The sequence below is a fragment of the Polyodon spathula genome, chromosome 7 (assembly GCF_017654505.1).
Source record: "Polyodon spathula isolate WHYD16114869_AA chromosome 7, ASM1765450v1, whole genome shotgun sequence".
In the NCBI taxonomy this organism is placed as follows: Eukaryota; Metazoa; Chordata; class Actinopteri; order Acipenseriformes; family Polyodontidae; genus Polyodon; species Polyodon spathula.
The window spans coordinates 51,927,883-51,952,187 of NC_054540.1; the positions used below are offsets into that span (position 1 = coordinate 51,927,883).

The 24,305-nt window shown below is 42.2% G+C and overlaps 1 protein-coding gene across 2 annotated transcripts; it reads right to left on the reverse strand.

Moving 5' to 3' along the window:
* Window positions 1-421: 421 nt before the first annotated feature.
* Window positions 422-22,676, reverse strand: LOC121318745 (Krueppel-like factor 8). 2 transcript variants are annotated; one of them, XM_041255755.1, is made up of 6 exons: window positions 22,431-22,676; window positions 14,266-14,367; window positions 7,893-8,382; window positions 6,359-6,470; window positions 3,608-3,741; window positions 422-925 (listed from the first exon to the last, which is right to left on the reverse strand). In XM_041255755.1, the coding sequence occupies exons 1-6, from the start codon at window positions 22,533-22,535 to the stop codon at window positions 744-746; spliced, it is 1,125 nt and encodes a 374-aa protein (XP_041111689.1). In that variant the 5' UTR covers window positions 22,536-22,676; the 3' UTR covers window positions 422-743. The 2 variants fall into 2 exon arrangements, with proteins under 2 accessions (XP_041111689.1, XP_041111688.1); XM_041255754.1 differs by lacking the exons at window positions 14,266-14,367; window positions 22,431-22,676 and adding an exon at window positions 8,652-8,752.
* Window positions 22,677-24,305: the final 1,629 nt, after the last annotated feature.

The window sequence follows — 24,305 nt, forward strand, 5'->3', positions numbered from 1 at the left end:
CAGCCATTTATATATTTAAACAAAAAGGAAAAATTCACAGTCTTGAAACATTTTCTCTCCTCTCTCTTTCTCTTGCTGTGTTCATTTCTAAGGCATCCACAGGTGCCATGTCTAAAGTCCAACTAAGCTGAACATTGTAAAGATCCCTCACAGTGAGCATGCTCAGTGTGAAAGCAAGGCTGAAGGCAAGGGCTGTAATAAAGGGGAATCAGGAAATGGCAGCCAGCTAAAACCACTACTCTTTAAATAATACAATTACCTTAGAACTTCAGTTATGCATGTATATTATTATTTTATTTACAGTAATACATTTGAACTTTTGTAAAATCATCTTATAGCACATCAAAGAATTACAAAAATGGCTGCCATTTTTTGATTTTTGTAGCCTCCTCGCCTCAAGCCCTTTGCATCGACTCTAGCCTTTTTGTTGTTGTTGTTGTTTGGCCCTGCCCTTTCCTTATCTACTCACTCCTACTGGTTTCAATTTAGTTTCCAAAATAATGAAGATGGCAACTGCTGAGTGACACACAGGCCAGCATCTTTGACAGCAGAGGGGACCAGAACACTCCCGTTGCTAACGGATACAAACCCCGCCTCCTTCCTGCAGGACCCACCCACTTCAGGAAACAGGTGGAGTCACGGTCTTTACCCCTCCAGTTCAGTACAGCTGACAATTCCCTCCCTCCCCCAGGGCAAGTGGAGCTGTCCCCATGTGGGCGTGGTGTGTGCAGAGGCCCCACCCATCACATCATGACGTGTCTGCGCCGGTGCAGAGCTAGGTGGTCGGAGCGCGAGAAGCTTCGGTCGCAATCGGAGCAGCGGAAGGGCTTGATCCCGGTGTGCTTGCGGAAGTGTCGCGTCAGCTCATCGGAGCGGGCAAACTTCCACGTGCATCCCTCCCATGTGCAGTGGTATGGCTTCTCCCCTGAATCGCAAGACAGAGAACTGCGTTAGAGTCGTTCAGCTTGCAGGCTGCTCACAACAGAAGCCCATTACACTTCCAACAACAATATCTTATAGTAGGCGCCACCTAATAGGGAGACTGAGAATCGGGATTGCTGCTTAAATGGGATATAACTCTGGGAGCCAGTTCGTCTCAATTCTATTTATGTCGTTTAATTGGGATACAGTATTTTCAAATGATGAACGGAGATTGCTTTTCAGAGCAAGACAGGTGTAGCGCAGAGTAGTGAGCATGTGATTGCACTGTGACTTGCATAAATTGTGTAAATCACATTGAAGGAGGCATCTCCTGTGGTTTCTCAGGCTGCTTTTGCAAAGAAACATTGACCCGTATTTTAATATTTAACATTTAATCATGATGTGATTTAATTATTTTTCATTTTTCCTTCTCCCGAGCAGTCCTGATAAAGCAGCTATGACTGTAAGCATTGTCTTCAGCCCTGGTTCCACAGGAAGACTGGCATATCCCACTCCATGTCAGCCACAGTCTAACCAGTGATTTGCAGGTTATTTCACCTTGACTGCCACAGTGAACATGTGGGTGAGAAAATGTCATTCATTGAGAAACCTGCCAAATTCATACAAGTGGGCAGCAATTTACAGCAGGTTTATGTATATACAGTGACAGTGCTTACTCACTTACCACACATGCCGTAACTGATAAGCAGGTTTAAGAAGATTACTTTTCTCATGAAACATACCAACCATACGGCTCAGATTGCCGATTAGCAAAGACCTAAGATCTATGAAAGAGGAAATGTACATGCCATTCTGAAAACAAGATGACCTTTGTTTATCGATTTAGATTATATGCATTACACAAGCATAGGAAAGACAAAAGTGGGTGTTACAGATTGTGGGCATATTTGTCATCCAGAACTTGAAGTACCCTCCATTAAACACTCACTTGCATGAATAATACATTGCTCACATGCATTGACAGACTCAAGTACATTCAACTTAGCCCAGAAACACTTCCTCATTACATAGACTACTTAATGTGATAGTAGCTAACAAAAAAAAAAAAAAAAAAATCTGTAACTCTTTTAGATTGGGTATTCCATTCGCTATAGTCTCAAATGTTCAGTTATGAAAGAAAAACGTTATACTAAACTTATTTTAAAACGTGATGTGGTGTTACACTTGGTTAAAGAAAGATCTGTTTGCAAGCCATGTTTTCAGTTTGTGTTCCACTTGCTTGGTAATTTCACCTGGAAAGTGGCATTTCTTTGCATTTGTATTGTATTCAGTGTATGTGTGTGTGCCTGCCTGACTCATGGTTTCTTATAGTTTTGAATGTAGGTATTAGGTCATACTTTGGAGGGGGGTGTTTACAACCTAAAAGCTGCTTCCTATAGCGGTGTACGCCTCCCAGAACACTCATGACAGTTAATTGTGTTCAGGAGGCTGTGTGGTCCAGTGGTTAAAGAAAAGGGCTCGTAACCAGGAGGTCCCCGGTTCAAATCCCTGCTCATTGTGTGACCCTGAGCAAGTCACTTAACCTCCTTGTGCTCCACCTTTCGGGTGAGACATTGTTGTATGTGACTCTGCAAATGATGCACAGTTGTTCACACACCCTAGTCTCTGTAAGTCGACCTTGGATAAAGGCGTCTGCTAAATAAACTAATAATAATAATAATAATAATACAGTTTTGAAGTGAAGTCATTTTCATAAACAGCCTGTCACACAAGACACAACTATGCAAATCAAACAATTTGTGTCTACACCTTTGTCCTACTTGTATGTTCCTTCTGGGGTCTACAATGACATTTGAACCCAAATGGGTTGCCAAGCAGTCAGCCTATCACTGAAGACGAGGCGAGGAAGTGTGGCCTTGGCGTGAGAGCAGGGCGCTAGAGCAAGAGCTGCAGGTTAAATCCCTGCCTGACTCAGGGACACCCAGGTAAAGAACTGCAGAGCCCAGTATAGGCTGTGCACAGTTAAATCAAGTATTATGCAAATAAATGTTGCAGGTCTTGTATGATTTCTAATTCCACATTTTGTTCCTGTTGCGGACTGGGCACTAATTTCAATGTAAAACAAGTACAGTACTTCATGTACTTTTAATAGATGTTGTAAAAAACCTACCCTATATATATATTTATATTCTATTAAACACATACCTGGCTCTCCTACTGCCTACTGTTAAATGATATACAGCTGCTGTTTTTGAAAATCAAGCCAAGAATCAGCGCTCCCCTCTGGAGAATTTTGACTTAAACAAGAATATTAAAGCCATCAGAAACTTCCAAAAGTAGCCATCAGGTCCTATATCCACCTGTCAAACATGTCAAAATGGAAGTGAGACTTACGGACAGGTTCCTCATTATAGCTATAAAAAGCAGTTGACACACATGTATGTATTGAGGCACCTCCTTACATCCCCATATCTTGATACTCTCAGAATGTCTTTACCAAGTTCCAACCGAGTCGCACAGGTTCTAGAGATAAATGTAACATTCTAAGGAGCTGACACCTCCACTATGCCCCCAGCACAGGGTCTGCATTCCGAGCAAGGCACAATAACAACTTACTGTTCCATTAAAGGATGACAGATAAATCCCTAAAGGTCTAGTCCCTTCAGTGGCGCTCGAGCCGGACGAAAACAGCAGCAGATGGAGGAGCTCTGAAGGGAGTGTGTACCTGTGTGTATGCGGCGATGTGCCTTCAGGTGAGAGCTCTTGGTGTACACTTTGTTGCAGCCGTCATAGTCACACTGGTGGACACGCCTCCTCTTCATCTCTGGAGACCCTGGGGCCTGCTGGTGTGGGGTGGAGCTGAGAGAGGAGCGCACAGAGGACTGGTCAAGAGAAACACAATGAAAAACAACAACCCCAGATTCTTTTATATTGAGGCAAATTAGTGAGAAAAAAAAAACATGGCCCTAATACAGCTTTCATAATTCCAAGAGCGGAACCATTACCTGGCCCACATCCACTAGGGGGCAGTGTTGCAAGGGGACAGGTGAATGACAAAACAGCTGTACTTGGAGATTACACCGTTTCAGAGCTGCACTGAGGACACAGGGGTGCTTTTAGGGTTTAAAAAGTTACCAGGATGTGATGACGAAAACAGAAAACAAAAAAAAGGACTCTAAAGAACAAGAAAAATACATTAGTTAAGATAACACATACCTGTACCAAGTTCCTCTTTAATCCCACAGTCCATGGGCATAGCAGCTAAAAGCCACCAGCTCACAGATTGAAGGCTAATTGGTGGAACAGTGTGGATTCAGTTTAAAGTTATTAGATCTACATATCGCAGTGGTCCTCATGTCGTTTCCCATCCCCTGCACCTCACAGAGTGTACGGTGTTCTACAGGATAACGTTCCAGCAACACACCTCCCAGTCTCTTACTGATCTTCTCTGACTGCCGGGCTATACATAGCTGATGACTCAGAGGAATGCCATGGGATTGGCTCCCGCTGCTGGGAGAGAATTCCCAGGACGACCCGCCAATAACTTATTGACAATCCAGGCAGAGAACTCAGTCTATCCCCAAACAATGAAGCAGGTCTATGGAAAACATATGCTTGTAATTTTCAAAGATCTGTATATGCAGGACAGGTAAATAACTAAATAAATGATTTAGTGATTTGAAGTTGCTGTGAATTAATTGGATCCAAAACAGGCGTAAAACTGACAGTGCATCATCACATTCGACAATGTATAAATCTAATGTTGATGCAGACAGTAAACAGCAAGTTGCTTCAAATGGAATGTTACTTGTAGTTTGTTTGCATCAGACCTGGGCACAATTCTAACTGTAATTGTGCAATTTGTAATTCACTGTAATTGTAGTTGAACTGTGGCACACCTGAGCAATTGTATTTGTAAATATACCATATAACTGATCGATTACAGTTCAATTACGCCATACCTGTCATTCGATTGTTATTCTTGTATTTTTATCACTTCTGGTGACCCCATTTGCTTTAATTTATTTAATTTATTTTTTTTAAGTTATATACCGGTAGTATGTTTTTATATTTGTACCTACAATTATTTCTTGGCTATTTACAATAAATATAGTAAACACTTTAATCTGTGTAGTTGTTTATGTTACTTTTTAGTAGAACTGTAATTAGAATTGCAATTTTTACTGTAACTGAACAAAACAGCACTGGAATTGCACTTTCAGCAAACAATTCGTCTGTATTGTAATTATAATTATAACTGACCGCAGGTCTGAGCTGAATGTCCCCTTCATGATGTTTTTTTTCAATATTGTGTGTGTTTGTTTGTTTTTGTTTTTTTTTGTCTATGACCAGCAACTAGAACGGAGGAGCAGATCCTAAACTCAAAGCACCTTACAGAAAAAAATGTATTATTGTTTATTATTGTGTGTGTGTGTGTGTGTGTGTGATTTGAAGCTCCTTACTAACTCCTTACTAACTCCCCTTGTCTACCCAATGTTTACCCTGGAAGATAAAGAGTGTAATACTCCCATGGTGACAGCAGAGGGCGCTGCTTGTATGTGTTTGCAGTGCTTTGTATTTTTCACTGCTGGCTCTAGTCCAGCCTGCTGCTCTTTCCCAATCCCCAGCAGGGCGTGGAGGCAGCAAGCAGACTCCTCGATTACGTAACCACTGAACACCGAGCACAAGCCTGCAGTTTAAAACCTTGCCAGACTCTATACCCCATACCCCCCATTTACACAGGAGACAAAGAAAACCACTCGCTAGTCCACCCACCTGGGTTACCTGTTTCAAACAGGGAGGCTGGCACCGGCCACCCACCCCCTTGTGTACTGACACCATGACAACCACCCTTCAAACAGGGCAGGCCTATGAGCCTGCAGGCTGGGGAGGTGTTCAATAAAACTGCAGTGTTATTAACCCTGTTATGTGTGGTGTAAACCATGCACTGGGTGTCTTTGGGTACATATCAGACCTAGCACACGATGTACTGTAGTGAGAAACAATAACTGTACAATTGAAACATTAACCCAAAACTGTTGTGGCAAAAACGTGAGTGGGAATTTCTAATAAATAAATAAATAAATAAATAAACAAACATATTTGAGTCCTCAAGCACCACTAATTTGACAAAATAAGTCAAAGACAGATTTTAACTGTAAAATCACTCCTGGTTTTGTTTCCCATACTATATTTTCATTTTGACTCTTAAGATTTAGTATTTGGTTTATGCTCCCTGTTAACACTTCCTGTGTTACAGGCAATTGGATCCCCATCTGACCCAACACAGACTCATATGTGCAGAACAAGATGCAAGTGTCAGGCCCAGGTGGGGTCCTAATACCTGTAACACAGAAAGTTAAGAAAAAGCTCAACATCAAAACAATAACCAGGCTGTTTTATTTTTAAAGGTTAGTAATCATTTTATGACAGTTTCATAGTTGCTGAATTGAGCCGGGGGGAATAACACACTTACCCTATCCCAGAATGCAATGGGTGGTAGGAAGTGGCACTGGTCTCTGTGCCACTCTCTGTGTCACTGTCGCTGTTGATCTCTACCGGGGAGGCGGACCCAGGCTTGATCCGAACTGCGGGAAGACAGGGGAGAAACTCAAACACAGCCCCACAAATCAGTCCTTGGGAACCTTCAACCCGACAATATTCTCTGGAAATGACCTTAATATGAGATGCACAGCGCTATGTGGCACCAAGTGAGTTTTAAATAAGAACTCAAACTGCTTGAAGCCTCATGCTTTGGCTAGTCTTCTCAGTACAGTAACCAGTCTGCTCTTTTCCTGTCACTTCTATTTTTTTCAATGCAATGCATGACTTGAAGTGAAAAGCAGGTCCACACCAGCAGAGCAGCAATCAAATACAAGAATATCTTCACGGGGGAAACCTTAACTTGAGGCCATTAATATGAATGAATAATACCAAGTTTACAATTAAGTACCTACAGGACATGGAGTGGCAAGCTATTATTAGTCTGAGAAACTTTCAGAATGAAGCCAGCTCCACCCCAGCTGACCGAACAAGACCACCCCCTCCAGAACACAAGATGAAAGGCTTCCTTGAGGGGGTAAGAACACACTGGCTACTGTTCATGTATCCCTAAGTAATGGTCCATTTTCAGACTATTAAAGCCTAATTACTGGTCACGGAAGAAGATAGTCAACTCATTACACTCTAACAAAAACAGATTGGAATACAATTTATTATTATTATTATTATTATTATTATTATTATTATTACATTCTGCTTAGATTGGGGTTTACTTACGCAATTCCTGAATGAATATCTTCTTTTATGCGAGTATGTGCCTAGACTGTGCTGCAGTGTAAGGGGCTGAACTAATACCCTGAAAAGCCATAGCTGGGTTTTTAGAGCATTTCTCGGTTGAGATCTCATCGGGGTATACGTTTCTCAAATCAGTGTAAATGGCAGAGAGGAGTTCAATGCAGTTAGTGTACTTCTCACTGTTTGTTTACATTCCTCACTACAAGCAGCAGCAATGACTTAGGAAACAAAACAGAAGTCAGAAGTAATCAGTTTCCACAAAGAGGGCCATCATATTGAAAACATCTTGACAATACTGACTTATGGGACTCCATGAATGTAATACAATACGGGAACATACTAAGGCAACGACAAATGATTTAGCATATTTTTAAAGAGACTCAGGGATACCAAGAGATTTAGTGAGCAAGCAGTCTGAGTGAAGTTATCCGGCAACAAACTCCCCATCCCCAGCTGTGCTGCTTTCCTAGAAAAAGGAGAACATTTCAGGGATGCCATTCTACTGGTGACATGTCTTGCTCATTAAAATTGTCTTGCTCATTGAAGGAGAGATAGTTATCTATTCAGGGTAATCAAAATAGTAACTAAGTAAGAGGTTTGAGTGAGGAAAAATGGCCAACTCAACCCGCACTCCTAGTCTTGCTGTAAATTATTTGTTGTCTCCTAACACTACTGTATATGAATAACGCCTGGTTCTTAGACGTGCTTCTTACCCGATCCCTCGGATTTGCCGTCGCTGCCGATGAGGGGCACTGTGATGGAGCCTGTCAGTCCGTCGCTGGGCAACGTGCTGTAGACCACGGGCATCGACTGCACCACCACCGGGAGGGTCTGCAGGCCGCCCATCTTGCTGGGCAGGTTGACGGAGGAGATGGTGTGGATGACATGCAGGATCTGCTGGCCGTCCGCCCCCTGTGTGGAGGCCAGGATGGAGCCAGGGGAGAGGACCGCGGGGATAGTGGAGCCCATGGTGAGGGGTGGGGGGTTGTGCGTGACTGAAGGAGTGAAGCAGACTGGAGGCGAGGGACGGGGCTTGTTCAGGGACAGGTCAACGGGTTCGGTCTGGTCACTGGAAAGCAGCTCCTCCGGGGGCTCCGCTTTGATTTCACAGAGCGGGGGAGGTGGGGGTGAGGATGAGGAAGCCGAGGACTCCATCTTCACGGCGCCCTCTGCTGGCTGGGCTGTCTCTGCCGCCCGCTCGTACTGTGAGGTACAGCGAGGAGAAAAGATACAGGGAGGAATGAGGGTGACAGAAATGGAGAGTGGGAGACAAGAAACAGCAGGAGGGTAAGGTGGGTGTGGAATAGGAGGGAGGGAAGGAGAGAGAAGTGCCGGCAATAAATAACGTGTAGATTCACTGAAGATTCATTTTTGTACTCGGATTGGATTTGAAAATAATTGCAAATGGGTTGGGTTTTTTTGGTACTGAAAACGGTAACGTGTTAATGAATGCATGTTGTAGGTTTGCTTACTATAAAAAGAATGAAACCATAAAAATCCATAGAGTCCAACACTGCAAAATCATCCCCTTCTATTTCTATTGTATGCAAAGAACTCACCAAGTCTGCAAAAAAAAAAAAAAATGCATTATCCATGCAAGAATGCAATTCCAGTCTGTTTTTACTGTACAGTACACCTTCCTCATTACCAGATACTGTCATAACAATTTGCTTATTATCTCTGATCTGTGCAGAGTACTGGTTCCTGGTTCCAGGGAACATTCCAGCTCAGTGTTGATATGCTGCTGGTGGATATGCAGGCTGTGTGAGGAAGGGTGTGGTCCAGAGGAGCAATGTCTGTCTGCTCTTGCCTGCCCCACCCAACCCACGAGGAAACAGCTCACAGAGGCACCACACAAAACCTGGCTGGGCTGGAAAGTAATATGGCACATTTCCAATGCACTTTGCCTTCTAGTTAAATATTCAACAACAAAACTATACTGGTTGTAAAGCTGCAGCGTCCCTGTAATCACGTTAATTTATTCTACTTATATAAAAGACAAATACTGAAGCGTAGTCAAGGTGAAAAAAACGCAGCCTTGTATTGTGCTCTTTACTGTCTTCCATATGTTTCTGTGGATCTTGTTTACAGCCCAGTTAGTTGACATAGTTACCAGTTAGAGCAACAGTCACCTTCCAAGCTCTCTGATAGCTCGAGTAACTCAATCTGACTCCTTTCACAAGGCTTCAAAAGCAATACCTTTAATACACACCTTTCTCTTTTAAAATGTATTTTGTCCCCAGGGGAACATACCAGCAGTACTAATATAGGCAGTATGTTTATCCATCAATGTTTAGATTATGGAACAGACCTCCTTGAATGAACCCACTGATACTTAAGGCACACAGGTACAGGTTTTTAATGCTTACTATGCCAAGCATATTCACTATGTTTGCAGAACAAATATCAATCAGCCTGCTGAGCTGATCATTAACTATGTGTGCAGTTGGACACAACATATAATGCACAAGTCTTCCTTGTTTACATATCAGTAAAAACTAATTGAAGTATACATGTCCCTAATGTAAATTTACTCAATGTAGCACAGCTCTCCATTTTCACAGATTAGAACTAATCTTGGACTACCTAATGTTAACTAATACAAAATCAGTGCTAATCAAGGTCTTACTTCTACACAACTGACATTAAAGTCTATAAACCCCCATTATTACTGCCTCTGACCTTTATTTAAATCTGATTGTATTGTGACTGCGGTTGGAAGCGCTGACAATCAGGTTGTAAAATGGAAATGGGAGGAAAGGTACTTTTTATCCCACTTTTAAAGGTGCAGACGGAAACATAACATTATAGCTTTGGTTTGAATCCCAGACTCAACGCTGGCCATGTTGATTTCTCAGTCCTACCCAGCTGCAACAGAGCCTCTCCCTTCATTAGCACTCCAAATGAGTTTCCGAATCTCAGCCAAGCCTCCCTGAAAGGGGGATTTTATTTTTTAAAACACAATTGACAATACTATTGCAGTTGTAGGTAATCTCATTTGTTGGCACTTCTGAGCTCAAGGTGCTTCTTTTTCTAACAACCAAAAACAGTGGCTTGGGAATGAAGGAGGCTGGAGCTGTCAGACTGGCAGACAAACAGACAAGGCTGCAAATCCGTACTTGTTAAAACGTTTTTACACTCATATACATCACCCGCTAAGGCTATAAAAACAAAATTAGCTTTATCATGATAAAGTAGATCACCATGACAACTATATGTAAACCCAGAGCTTTCCTGTGAAAGTATTACAACTGTGAAAATACACCAGATAAATCCTGATTCATTTTAATCATGAAGTTTCCCATTTTGCAGACAAACCATCCTGGAGGTTCATCTGCCTTAGAAGAGAAATGTATGGCTCCCAGCTTACAGTACCACAGCCCAGCTCCAGTGTGGAGGGGCTAGTTTACCGTGTCACACACACACACACACTTCTTCGATGCCCTGACAGACAGACAGTGAGAATGTGCGGTTTCCGGTTTCCTTTAATCTCAGTCTGTCTCAACCCCCCCACTCCCTGGTGACCGAGGTCTGCACTGTGCGTTTGCAGACAGACTCGAAATCTGAGCACAGAGCCCACTTCCTGTTTCTCAGCCACACAGCACTGTCAGCAGAGAGAACAGAGAAAGAGGGGAGTGGGTGGAAAAGGCCTTTGGTTGCCATGGCAACTAGACAGTGTTAGCTCACTGTCTCGCTCCATCTCTTACACTTCAGTCTCTCCCTGCCCTCTCAAACTCACACCCTTCTTCTTTTCTCTCTTCCCTAATTTCTCTTTCTTCACATTCCTTTCCTTTCGCCCTGTGTCTCCCCCTTTACTCACCCTCACTATCTCTATATCACACACACACACACACACACTCTTTCTCAACCACTCCCACCATTTCCCTCCCTACTTTCTCAGCTCCCCTCCCTTCTGGAGTGTGGCGATCCTTCATCTCTCCTCACACGTCAAATCCTCCCCCTCTTTTCACCCCATAGCAACAACACCAACGCAAACCTTTTTTTTCTTTTCTTCTTTCTCACTTTCACTAACACTATATGTCAGAGCTCTAGCTTCCATCTTTTTCTCCCTCCCTCTCCCTCTCCAGCCTCTTGGGATGAAGCTTCTGCTGAATCTCTTTCTTCCCCTCAACTCCCTTTTACCTCTCGCTGCAACCAGATGGCTGCTAAACTTAATAATAATAATAATAATAATAATAATAATAATAATAATAATAATAATAATAATACCTTTTAAAAAGGGTTTTAAAACCTAGTTCTTACTGTATTTAAAGAGTAGCTACAAATGTCATTACAATAGATTTGCTGGCATTTCCCCTACTATTTGTTGCCAGTTGCCAGTTCTGTTTCCCCATATTGTGCTACTATCGTTTTCTCTAAAACTGCCTTTACCTGGCTCTGAGCTGCATTGAGATTGTCTGTATGAACAGCCTCCCTTTCAAATCACATGAAACCGTAGCCTTTTAACACTGTCAGCCCCACCTACCCTATATATATTTATATATAAAACATTATTTTCTGGTAAGACCATCAGTGAGTAATTAGTGTCAGAGTGAGCACCTCTGATTGAGTGTACGTGCCGCCCAGTAAGCAAACAGCCTCTCAGTCTGTCCAGGAGGGCCCTCATTTCCCTGCCTGTCTCTAAGCACATTCCCTGACAGTACTGCCAGCTGGTGTGGGCTCATGGCTGGCTGGCTGGCTGGCTGGCTGGCTGGCTGGCTGCAAACACACACACACACACACACACACACACACACACACACACACACACACACACGAGAACTCTACAGAATGGCTTCAAATTTCTCAAAGGTGGTCAATGTTGAAATGGCTTCATTTTAAAAAGAAACACCATCCTGAAACACTCATTGCAGGGTTTATTCAGTTCATCTCGGTTACAGGCTGTCATCATCATTCTGTCTTTAAAATAATCGTAAACGATTTCTTGGTAAGCTGCAGGAACAACTGACCCAGTCCCAAACAAACCAAGTTTTCTATTGCAAGCTTGACAGTCCTGAAAGGGCTATGACCTTTATACGTTCAGTTGCAGCAGTTCTGCCGAGCTTCATAATGTCGTTGCATGTAAAATGCCCTGTGTGCAGTGCAGTAAAGTTCTGTCAAGCTGTTCAGTTGTTTGCAAAAGGCATGTCTATTTAAAAACCTGATCGATGCAAGAGGGACAGAAACTGGCTATATTTCTGTCAGTACAGATTTAGACAGAAGCTGACGGCTCTTAGGCAAATAACCATGTTACTTGTGAATGGTCTTTTGAAGAGGACTGCCAGGGTAGAGCCACGTCAGGAGAGAAAGCATGAAAACACTGTGCAATTTGTCCTGGTGCATTAACCTCAAAAGGAGGTCAACCTGCATCTGCAGCCTATTGAATAATATGCAGAAAATGTTAAGTGTCAAGTGCTTGGAGGAATTACTACACAGCAGGTTACTGAATGCAGTTTTCAGGATATAGGTAAATATGAAAGTGCTAGCCAATGCTAGCAAGCATGAGTCTCTGCTTAAGAGACAGTCCATCTGAAACTGACAGAAGCTTGGGTACATACCAGCTACCTCTCAGCCCTTAATGCAAGCTTCTCATCGCCTTCCAAAGGTTTCCCTCCCATTAAGACACATAGTTAACAGCTTTGATAGTCCACTGTATCGTCACACCCTTAGAGGTCAGCATTTCCCATTATTAGAAAATGGCTTGGACCTACCCAAGAACACATGATCACATTTCCAAAGCACAAGCACAACCTAAACATTTCTCAGGCCATACACCCTGTGTGTTACTCACGTAGCACATTAACTAATATGGCAAAAAAAAAAAAAAAACATTATCACTATGCATTTCAATTGCAAATGCCTGCAGAGACAGAGCACAGGAGATTGTACCATCTCAGCTGCAGTGAGCGGATTCCATTTCTACAGACAATTAGGAAAGTCGAGGACAAAGAAGGATGATTTGCTATTAGAGGGGGGTGAGGGGTCAGGCAAGTACCCAAAAAACTTCAGCGCCCCCAGGCCACACCCAGTGTAACCACAAAACTCTGCATGGGTGAACATTTGTGTAAATGTGGGTGGGGGTGGGGCTGGTTTCAGTTTCTATACAAAGCTTGCTGGAGGCTGGTTTCTATGGCAACTGGCTGGGATGCTGCAGATTCCACAGAGGAGTGTTCAGGAAAGTTTGTTCCCATGGTTCTGTGAGAAGATCACTGTAGAAATGCAGGATATAATATTCTGATTTGCTTTGGTATTGTGGTCACCAAAGTGGTCTTTCATTAGCTGTCAATTGAAATGAGAGTACCGCTTCAATGCAAAGGCTGGAAATTCATATGAATTCCATGGAAATAGCTGTGCTAACCCTATAATATTCAGCTAGAATTTATAATGAAGCTACTTGTTTTAAAGTTGTTACTGGCAAAACCAGAAAAAAAATATATACATTTATAAGTGCTCATTAGGGTGCAAGGCAGCAATTCTAGGGAGATGAAAATGCTGTGTTCATTAAGTACAGGGTTCCAGTTCTGGACAGCTGTGAATGGTGTTACTTTCTGTGCCTGGGAATTACTGCATTAAACCGATTTACACAACAAGACTCCTGCCAAGGTCTTTAAAATATGGAATGTCTCATAATACACTGCAGCATTGTTTGTAAAGGCACTGTTCAGATAATAACACTTGTCTGTGTACATACACACTCAGATACTGTATAAGCAATGTTGAAACATACTTTGTATGATAATAGAAAATAGAAGTTGCCACCCAATTTGAAAAAAAAAACAAAAAAAAAAACTACTAGCGTATTTGCTCTTTCTGTAAAATAAACCAATGAAACAAGACTTCAAACAACCTTTTACCATCAATTGTGTCATTCTAGTATGCATTCTTTCTATTGCAATTATTTGATGTGTGGGACAAAAGATGGAATGCCCCAGTACATCCTCTTCAAAGTGATGTACAGTCCATTAAACAGCACATATCCCCCATCCTTCAGAGTTAACGTCACATAGCTCCCACTAATCACCCCCACCCCATTGTGCAGGAAGCGCATGCTGGGATCCACTGCTCAGGTCTGGCTCACTCACTCACCGAAGCTCCCGGTTCTATGGGCTCCAGCTTGACTTCTATGGCTGGCATCCCCTCAGGCGTCAGTGTGCTGCTGGGAAAGGAATCCTTGGGATTGGCTGTGCTCTGAAAAAGAAGAGTGAGAGAAAGAGAGTGAGAAGGGGAGTGTGTCAGGGTGGGGGATGGGAAAGCAAGGGGGTCTCAAACTGCAATCTAAAATCAAAAGCTCTTCTTTTCTGTTAAAAAAAATGTAAATTTCTTGTTTATTTATTCACAGTGTGAATGGTATAGATGGAAATATAGGGGGTCCCCAGTGGGGGGCACATCTGTGTGGAGTGCCGGCTAAGACTTACAAGTGTTGTTTGAATCCCGTTTTTGCCAAATTGTTAATCTTGGGGTCCTGAAAGGGAGCGCTACATTGGCCTTTGCTCTCCGGTGTAATAGAGGGGAAAACTGCTTCATTGTGTTACAGTATAGCAACCGTTGGTCAGGCGCCCATATCAGCACAGACTAGCCTGGCTGGTTCCTTGCATCCAGGGTTAAGTAGCTTTGCAGTGTGAAAAGAGGCTATTGGCTTGATGGCATGAATTGAGGTTACTGGTTGATCTTCAATAGAACATTTAAAAAAAAAAAAGTATGGAAAAGAAAACAGTAAGTTTCACCTTTCCAACCACTCTGCAGGGTTTTCAAAGTACAGCATATACTGTGACTGTAAGGTTCAGTGGGGGGTTCAATTTCATGTAACATACGAAGTGAAAATGTTATGGCAGGAAAAACAGGCTTTACTTGAGTCAGTAAAAAGATCAACAGCAAAACATGGGACTTGAGAGAATGTTGTTATGTTAATGAGGTAAGAAATAGCCTTGGTTGATACACCTTTAAAAATACAACAAGTAAATCTTCATCAGTTACCTCTTAAAACAACAGACTTGAAAGTCGTAAGAAGTCATAAACCGCAACCACCGCAATAAAATCAAGTGTATTGTTTTAGCAGGAAAGGTCCCATTGACATTTTTATTTCATTTCCTGGGGGGGGGGGGTAGATACCATCATGCTTTAATAGAGTAAAACAGTATAAGCAAACATCTGTAACGCTAACAGTGCTTTATTCCTTAATTAACGGGTGGGGTGATGGTACCAAGAGTCAAGAACTGTGGGTGTGTTCAATGTTTCCCCAAGATAGCTGTGCTGACTGCATTCAGCTGTTGTCTGCCTGAACGAACTGCTACAGTTTCTCTGATCCCCTCTACCCATGCCTGCTCCACAGTATACACGATGGCAGATGTAAACGCCTTGTAGTTGCACTCTTCTGGAAAAGAAAGTATGGTTGGCTAACTCATTGTTACAAATGTTCTTAGCTTTCATTAGCCCGCCACAAACCACAACTAATGTTCCACTGTTTGCAAAGTGACCATGTAACACATTTATTATGGAGGGTCATTTGCCTGTAATTTGCTTATAAAGGGCCCAAACTGAGGCTACTGTGTCCTCGATTTGAATCCTCCCAAGAAGTTGTACCGATGATGCCTAAATACACAGCTCAAACTTCCTGCCTTACAAATAAGAACTCACTGCCTGACCGACCAAATGCAGCATGCCTCAAGGTTTTTCATTTTTATACATTTTCAGCTAATAAATCAAACTACACTAGCAATAGCCAAAACTAACACCATGAGCATGTGTGGTCTTTGGTTTTGAGCCCTGCCCTCGATTAAGAAGGCAATGAGGAGCGAAAAGGTTATTCTATGTGAAGATGGTTTAACAGACAATGTTGGCAAAGTATTTAATATACAGAAGTTCTCAGCTGCTCTGCTTTCCATGGGGAAAGAGGTGCAGCACCTGAACACAGGCCAGCAGGGCCCCTTAACCCTTAGGTACATCTAGGACTTAATGAAACAATACAAGGCATTTGTGAAGCGATTTACCTTACTGCCTCCACCCCCCCCCCAGGACCAATGGTTCAGGCACCAGTCTATTTGAGCCCTCATCCTGGAAAGGCCTCTAGAACAGTAGCCCATTACCTTTCCACAGTCAGGGCCAGAAAGCTTGAGGAAATTCTGCTGTGAGGTGTGGTAGAGAACAGGCAGGGCGGGACCCCCTGGACAGATGGCTATCATTAAATCTGCAAACAAATGTGCCTGAACACTGCAGCTGTGCCCAACGAAACTTAGTAGGGTAATCATGAACATGTGCACATAAACTCACAGACACACACACACACACACACTTTAATGTAATTTGTCTGTTAGGTGTTTAAAATGCTTTTGAGAGGTATTTGTCATTCCTCATGATTGCCGCTTGTTTAAACACAATATCAGTAGTTTGTGAAGTCTAAGATACAGAAGAACATGCCGCCCACCAGGCACGAGCAGTGACATTTGCTGGTTATAAGGTTTTGAGGCTTGCCATAAATTCACACATGGACACAAAATTGGGAGTTGTCATATGAACAGAATGTGCACCATTACCATAGACACATTCAGCTAATACTGAGGACACATTTAAGTATTGACAGTGGTTATATACACATTTCTAAATATTGAAACAAATAGTATTTTGTGTCAAAGCAATCATTTTTGCATTTGTTCATGACATCATTCATAAATGATACCAAAAAGATATACAAAGAAAACCAAGACATGACATCTAAAATAAACTCACTTCACGGGATGATGTTTCTCTGCTTTTAAAGGCAACGTCGTGGGGTACTGGGGTTGTTTTACTGTAATATGATGTACAACCTTCAGATTAGAACCCCATCCTCGTCACAGCTTTTTAGTGTACTGAGTAGCTGCCATAGAAACTTGGCAAGAGAAGGAAACAGCTGAGCCCCCAGCCCCCACCTACCCCACCCCCTCCAGCCAGGCTGTGAAGCAAATCGGGAGCAGGCTGGAAATCTACCCTGCAGCTCCATTCACCCGGACCAGAGAGCAAGGAGCCAACACCACTCCCCGGATCTGTCCACAGAAGCCACAATTCCGCTCTGCAAGTGCGGCTTAAAACTGAACAGAGAAGAGAGGTGCTCTGCTGAGCCAAGCACCCCACAGTGTCACTGCAGGGGAGGGTTTCTCAGTGTTTTGGATAATAGAAGCTGTGGTGGAGGGTGGTAGTTGAAAGAGAACCTCAATGGTTAAAAGTGTTTTTGATAGGAGTGCAAATTACAGTGACACCAAGAAGGAGAGGAGTTTGCATGTTTTTAAACTAACGAGGGAGATGGTTTAGAGGTTGGAGTGATACTAGACTGTTAAAATGAAGGGACTGCAGTGTTTGGAAGTGGGTGTGAGTACAACTCTCTTGTACAAAGAGCAGGGCTGTATGAGTACAATGGATACAGGAAGCTCACTGGGCAGAAATGACAGAGAGATTCACTGTATATATTTGAGTTTTTTGGGTTTTTTTTTTTTTTTTTTTTTTTTTTTTTTGCTAATGCAGGTGTTTGTCTGGGCAGTGTCCTTCCACGACTGGACATTTGACTGAATAGCACAACAGGACAGGGAAATACCGCAGGTCATAAATACACACCAAAAGAGCTCTAGTGTTCGAGTTTAATAGGAACACTCCTGAGCTTGTTACCTGTACACTGGGGCTAATCAAGCTTGTAGTAAAACCTGGAATGGGTGAACTGCTATGCAATAGGAGTCTTATTTCGATCCCTAAGTTACTTCATACAATTACTCATAAAACCAATGATCCATTTTCTATGATGTTATACAAACAGCATTGAAGATACTGTAGATAGTCGACTTTATCTCCGGCTCTGCTTCACGCATGTTTGAATCATAAAATGTTCCACTCCTCCCTTCCCGGGCCTACAGGGAGTTCACCGGAACGTGGGGCCCCGCCCTGCTCTCTTGCCACAGGCTGATTAACCATGTCACAGAGAGGGTGAGGGGATTAGGAGCCTTGCAATTGACATACAAAAATAACAAATCTCTCTTCAACTTCTGTGTGTTTTTTTTAAACAAGTAGGGTTTTTGTTCATTCCATGTGTCGTTCGGTTGTGGATCCATGTCGTTTGCATCCTTGAGGATCTCAGTGTCTGATCGCTCCTAAACTCACCAAAGGAATCTGACCCCCTGAAAGGAAACTAGGGAAAATAAGGAAGTGAAAGTAGCAAACAGCTGAACACAACTAGGGAAGTATTTGGAGTACTTGTTACTATTTTCTGATTAACACCTTTTTTAGAACAAAAAATAAAACTTAAAAAATAAAAGTAATTTAGTGTTAAAAAAAACAGTTGAAAGGCTTTACATGATAAGACAGTTTTTTTAGATGTCTCTCCAAAAAATATCATGCAAAAATCTAATACAAATAACATACATTCTACTTTACAGAACAGCTCTATAGTCTATAGGAAAATAATTCAATTTCAACAATTGAAAACAATGTGAATATTTAATTCAACTGTGAAAATCCCATGATCCTCCCAGCACGAGCACAAAGCAGTGCCCCTGTAGGTGCTGTCATTGCTCTCCGTGCAGAGAGAAGGGGACCCTGATAACCCCCAACCCACTAACATCTCTCTGCCCAGATTCCAGAGCAAGCTCCCCTCCCCTCGAGAACGGGCCAGGGGTGGCTCACATGATGTCAATTTGGGGACAGTGGGCGGAGGCGGGGGTGTGCAATCCCAGTATAATACTCCCCCTACAGCTTCATATCGGGGGGGGGGGGGTACCCGTTTCCCTTCCGTACCAAACGTTCATACCACCCCAATTTCAGCTTAACTGCTAAGTTCTGAGACCACCACGAAAATAATTTCCAACAAGCTATCCCCAAAAATGTAGGAAACAAGAAATAAAAAACAGCACTTGATTAGGTTGAGGCCTGGCAATGGTTGACACAGCTTCACACATCTATAACTTAATTTATTATTGGTTGCTGTGATAGCAATGGATCCCATAATTATCCTTCAGGAGACTAGGTTGCAGGTCCCAGTAAGAGTTCCTTATTAGAGGCTCAGAGCTGAGCTACCAGCTTGGCCCTATAGCCCATTTCCCTCAGCCTTGCTGTGTGTCCTATAGAAACTTTGTCCAACAGTTCTTCTACAGAGGAGTCTGGTACAACAGGGTAAGGGATCAATGTAGGGTGAGAACTGGAACAAGTGAAAATGAGAGTCTGATCAAGGACAAATTAAGCCGACTCATACATGAATTACTGGCAAGTTATGCTTTAGAGGTAACTTTTAGTTTCCTAACTAAATTATGAAAACAAAGTGTAGGAGACAGTGAAACTCATCATACTCATACCCTGTATGTGGAAAATACACATAAGTGTATCAAAGAAGGGTTGTCTAGCAATCTCATACCAACTACAATGGCACAAATCTGATACCTGATTTTCATGAAATGGTCCATTCCATTCCACAATGGGATGCATTGGTCTACAGAGACAGGGATTCTGTGTTTGAGGGCAGATTCTCGCTCTTACTTCTAGGGGGTTTACTTTGACACCAGAATTTAACACACCCAAATGATCTGTTATTTTCTATGTCAGCCAGCCCTCTCTCTATCCCCAGTTCTCTATATAATGGGAAAGTGAGACCACTCTGAAATGAATGAAATTGTGTTGTGTAGCTCCGTCTGTCATGAACACCCCCCCTACACCCCCCCACTGCCCTGCACAGCTGTGACCTTCCATGCATATCCTCCAAGCCAGCCTCCTGTTCTCAATCAGCTCACCCTGTCTTAAAGAGACAGTGCACCAGCAAAAAGCTGACAGCTAATCTCAATTTGATAACGAAACGGGACACCCAGGGAGGTGTGGGAGGGAGGTGTGTGTGGGGGGCTCTTTTCTTGACACTGTGAGTGTCTGTAATCATGTGGCTATGTGTTAGGTAGGGTAATAACTGTGATAATGCAATAGGATTCAAGGACAAGGATTTTAAAGGCAGCTGACGTTTCACAGTATTTTTATTTGCTTCACTGATTTCAGTTTGTAAAGCAATAAAAGCATACAGCTTTTGTGCATTTAATTTACATTTCCTTTAACTTTCCTTTGTTCGGGTGTTTGAAATCTTGCAGGTTATGTTGCTCCAACAGTAAAGACTATATCGTTGAATCAATTAACAGTTAAATTTAGCTAAAGTGCTGAGGAGTAGACTTTCATTTCTTAATTCAGACATTCGTGTGAGAACGCATGACCTTTCAACCCTGTTGGCTCCAACTGGTCTATATTATAATACTGGTCTATATGAAATTAAACATATGTTGCTACAAACAACAGCAAAAAATTAAAACCTTAATACATCACTAAAACACATCACTGATAGTGATGTCCCCACCTCTGCCATGAACACCTCAACCCTGACCTCGAAACACTAATCTCCTGGGCCAGGCAGCCAGCTGTGACTGTTGCCATGGAAATAACAGGTGGCTTCTATGTCCTGGTTCTGCAGTAATTAAGAGTCTCTCAGGCCAGTGATCCCCTTTTCATTGGGTCATTTTGTCCAAGTCCCCTCTCAGCTCAAGCCAAAAAACCACACTGCCCCATGCTGATTTTCAAATGTTCTGTTTTGCCGTAACCTGCTGCAACATATATTTAAATTTGAATGATTCAAGCATTCAAAATTCTAAAAGGTATTGACAATGTCGACCCAAGGGACTTTTTCGACCTGAAAAAAGAAACAAGGACCAGGGGTCACAAATGGAGATTAGATAAAGGGGAATTCAGAACTGAAAATAGGAGGCACTTTTTGACACAGAGAATTGTGAGGGTCTGGAACCAACGCCCCTGTAACGTTGTTGAGGCTGACACCCTGGGATCTTTCAAGAAGCTGCTTCATGAGATTCTGGGATTAATCCAAAGAAATGAGCAAGATGGGCCAAATGGCCTCCTCTTATTTGTAAACTTTCTTATGTTCTTATGTTATTAATTGTGTACTGTATTCCAGTCCTGCTGTTCTAGCCACTGTAAACATACCGACCTTCCAGTCCCATTAGTCCAAAAGCCTCACAGCCCCTTGGCTCTCTGTCACATAGTGCCTCCCAACCACCAAGACATTCTGCCTTTTAGCCAGCTCACCATTCCAACTGCATACTGCCACCAAGTCCCTAAGCTTCAACATGTATGCTACACTACCTCCTCACCAAGCAACTCTAACCACAAAGCCACACTGCCTCCAGGTCGCTCAGCTCTCTGTGGGGACTGGCTAGACTACACTGCCCATCCTGTATTCCAGTTGAAGGGCCTTTATCAGACCTATGCCTTCAATTGTCTACTGGTATTAACAGCCTAGTTGAAACAATGACACCCCATAAATGTTATGGGGCATTTAGGTTTCTTTTGCAGGCAATATATTTCCTTAATGACGGTTTAAATGAGGTGTTTAAACTTGACACTGTGTGCTATGACATAAAATTACAGTCAGCATTACATAGAGGACAACTGTTAAAAAAAAAAATTCACCTTGTTTTGAATTCATGTGAATAAACCTGAGTAATCCTGTGAGACTTGCTTTTGTTTTGCAATTGAAAGGTGTGGAAATGTTTTCTGAATGATATAAAAATTAAATTAAAATCTATTCACATGCAAGCATATATCCAGTACAAGCTGTACATCAAAATAAAATAAAATAAAATAAAAAACAATTTTATTGCATCTAAATTACACATAAATTAAAATCTATATAGAAAATAATAATAATTTGGAAATGTAAACACGTGTTTATTTATAGATTTCCAGCTCTGGTCTTGAGTTGAGACATGACAGTTTGATATTGACCATCAAAACCCCAGCACACACCTCCGCTTCGAGCACCAATTGTATCTGACCAGAGTAGCGTTTTTTGGAGGCGGTACTGTAGCTTTAAGACAAGCTTAAGATGGTGCCTCGCACTGTCGCTGCATCTGAGCTTCCTTCCTCTCGCACGCTTACAGTTGTACAGCCTGTGGTCGATGGAGCTGATATCTGCAATGATTTGCAAGCGCTAATCGGCGAGTTAGCTGAACTCAAAGAATACTTGCGTTTTTCAAGACTACAGCTTTAACAACGTGTCCGACTGACCTGCTGCAAAATTGCTACCTCCCCACCAAACCAGGCGACGCTCCAATGACACAGAATAGACGTCCCCCTGCAGGCTAGCAGAAGTGTGTTAACCTATACGGGTTTCGAATATGTTTTGAACACATGGGAAGTTAGACAGCTGACACACAAAACCGTGTCCCAATTTGGAAAATGTGAAATGGACTTACTTTCTTGTTCTTCGGAACCTCCGTGTGCATCTCGGTGGCAGCGACAGATGCTGAGGAGGGGGGCGCCCGGGTGGGGTTACGGTTTCGCCGGCAGTTTATTTTCATTTAAATTCCTTTTCTCGGGGCGACTTAGACCATAGCTTTCGCTTTGAAATGCCTGTTTTCTCTGTATGACTCTCCCTCGCTGTTGTTGCTCAGTTCGGGTAGATTTTTTTTTTCTCTCTCCTCCGCCTCTCCCTGTCCCTGACCCCACCCTGCGTCTCCACCCCATACACCCTATTACACTATCTTATATAGTATTGAATTACCCTCTTAGACCACTAAGCTTAACGCATATGGAAAAATTGCCGGTTACTTTCTCTCGTATAATGACTCTCTTACAACATTCACCGCTATTTGTTGCTCAGCTTCGGGGTATGCAGTGTCAATCAAAGGTATTGCAGCCGCAGCCCTCGGGAGAACGAGCACTTTCGAATCTCCTTATTTGTTATTTTATTTCTTACCTAGTCGTCATCCCCACACCCTGCAGGAGACACACCTCGGAAGGCTACATTTTATCTTTTTGTTTTGTTTTGTTTTGTTTTGTTTTAACGCTGCTTGCACTATTACTTGTTCGTGTAATTGTATCGGTAGAATTGTAGTTTTGTTTCCAGCTCCTTCTCACATTTTTATAATGTTAACTACATCTACAAATACAGTGTACATTGCTTTACACCCTTGCATGTGCATGCAGTTTTGTTGATCTTAAAATAATGAAACACGGTGCTATCTTCACTTGGATTAGCATTTGCGCGTTTTCCTTTGTCTACACCACTTTCTGCATGCAAATGTAAAACATGCTAGACTTGTGTTCATAATATTCTTCTTATTAGTAGTCGTATTACAGTAATGATGTTGACGATATTTAATAAAATTTCTTCGCATCTTTTGGTTAAATATTGTTTTGCACTGTTTCATAAACACAAACTACATGAACGTAGTCAGCATTGCATTGCAAAAAACATTCACCTCAACACTCAGGCAGCCCTATCATTCAGTACAACTTTCCTGTCAAATCTAAAAGCCATGTAGTTTATTATTAGTTTTAGTACTCGTAGTCGTAGTATTATTGTTATAATTATTTAAAGTCCATACAAACAACCAAAAAAAGTACTTTCTCCCTACACTTAACAGCTTGCTTCAGTCAACTGGATAAAAGCCACAAACAATTAATGCATTGATTTATTTTCAATGCAGTGACTTTAATTTTAATTAAATAGGTGTTTGTCCGAAAACTGCATGGAGGAGTATGATAGCTATTAAAGACTCAGTCTGCATGCTCACCAATGATTATGCTTGTTGTAAATGTTTAAAACAACAGTTTAAGGAACCCTCAAGTCTCAAACACCATTGGCCCATCTTAGTATCTGTAAGGGGCGGGGCTTCAAGTGTAAGATTCTGCAGAAGAATTCCACCCATATCAAAGAAGTTATCTGAATGCATATGCCTCTGTTCTATATATGGTAATAAATTCGCTGTTATAAACTCTTCTGTCACATTACTAATTACTGCTTGGTTTGCATTTATCACCTGATCCCCACCTGCATTTATATTAAAATAATTTTATTAATTTGCTGATTTCATGGTGTTTAAAGTACAGTACAATTCTAAAAAGTTATGATATCAATGTGATGCCAGAAACTATGAATGGTGATGTCATATTAATTTCGATATGTATTGTTGTCTTTCATGTCAGTTGCAATTAGCTCCCTATGGACCATGGTGGACCATGTAACTCTTGCAAGTTCCAGTGTGTTTCAGATTCAAGAAGCGGTCTGAGCAGGTGAAATGTCCCTCCCTCAAGCACCCCAAACCAGCAAGGGTTGCTGAATACTT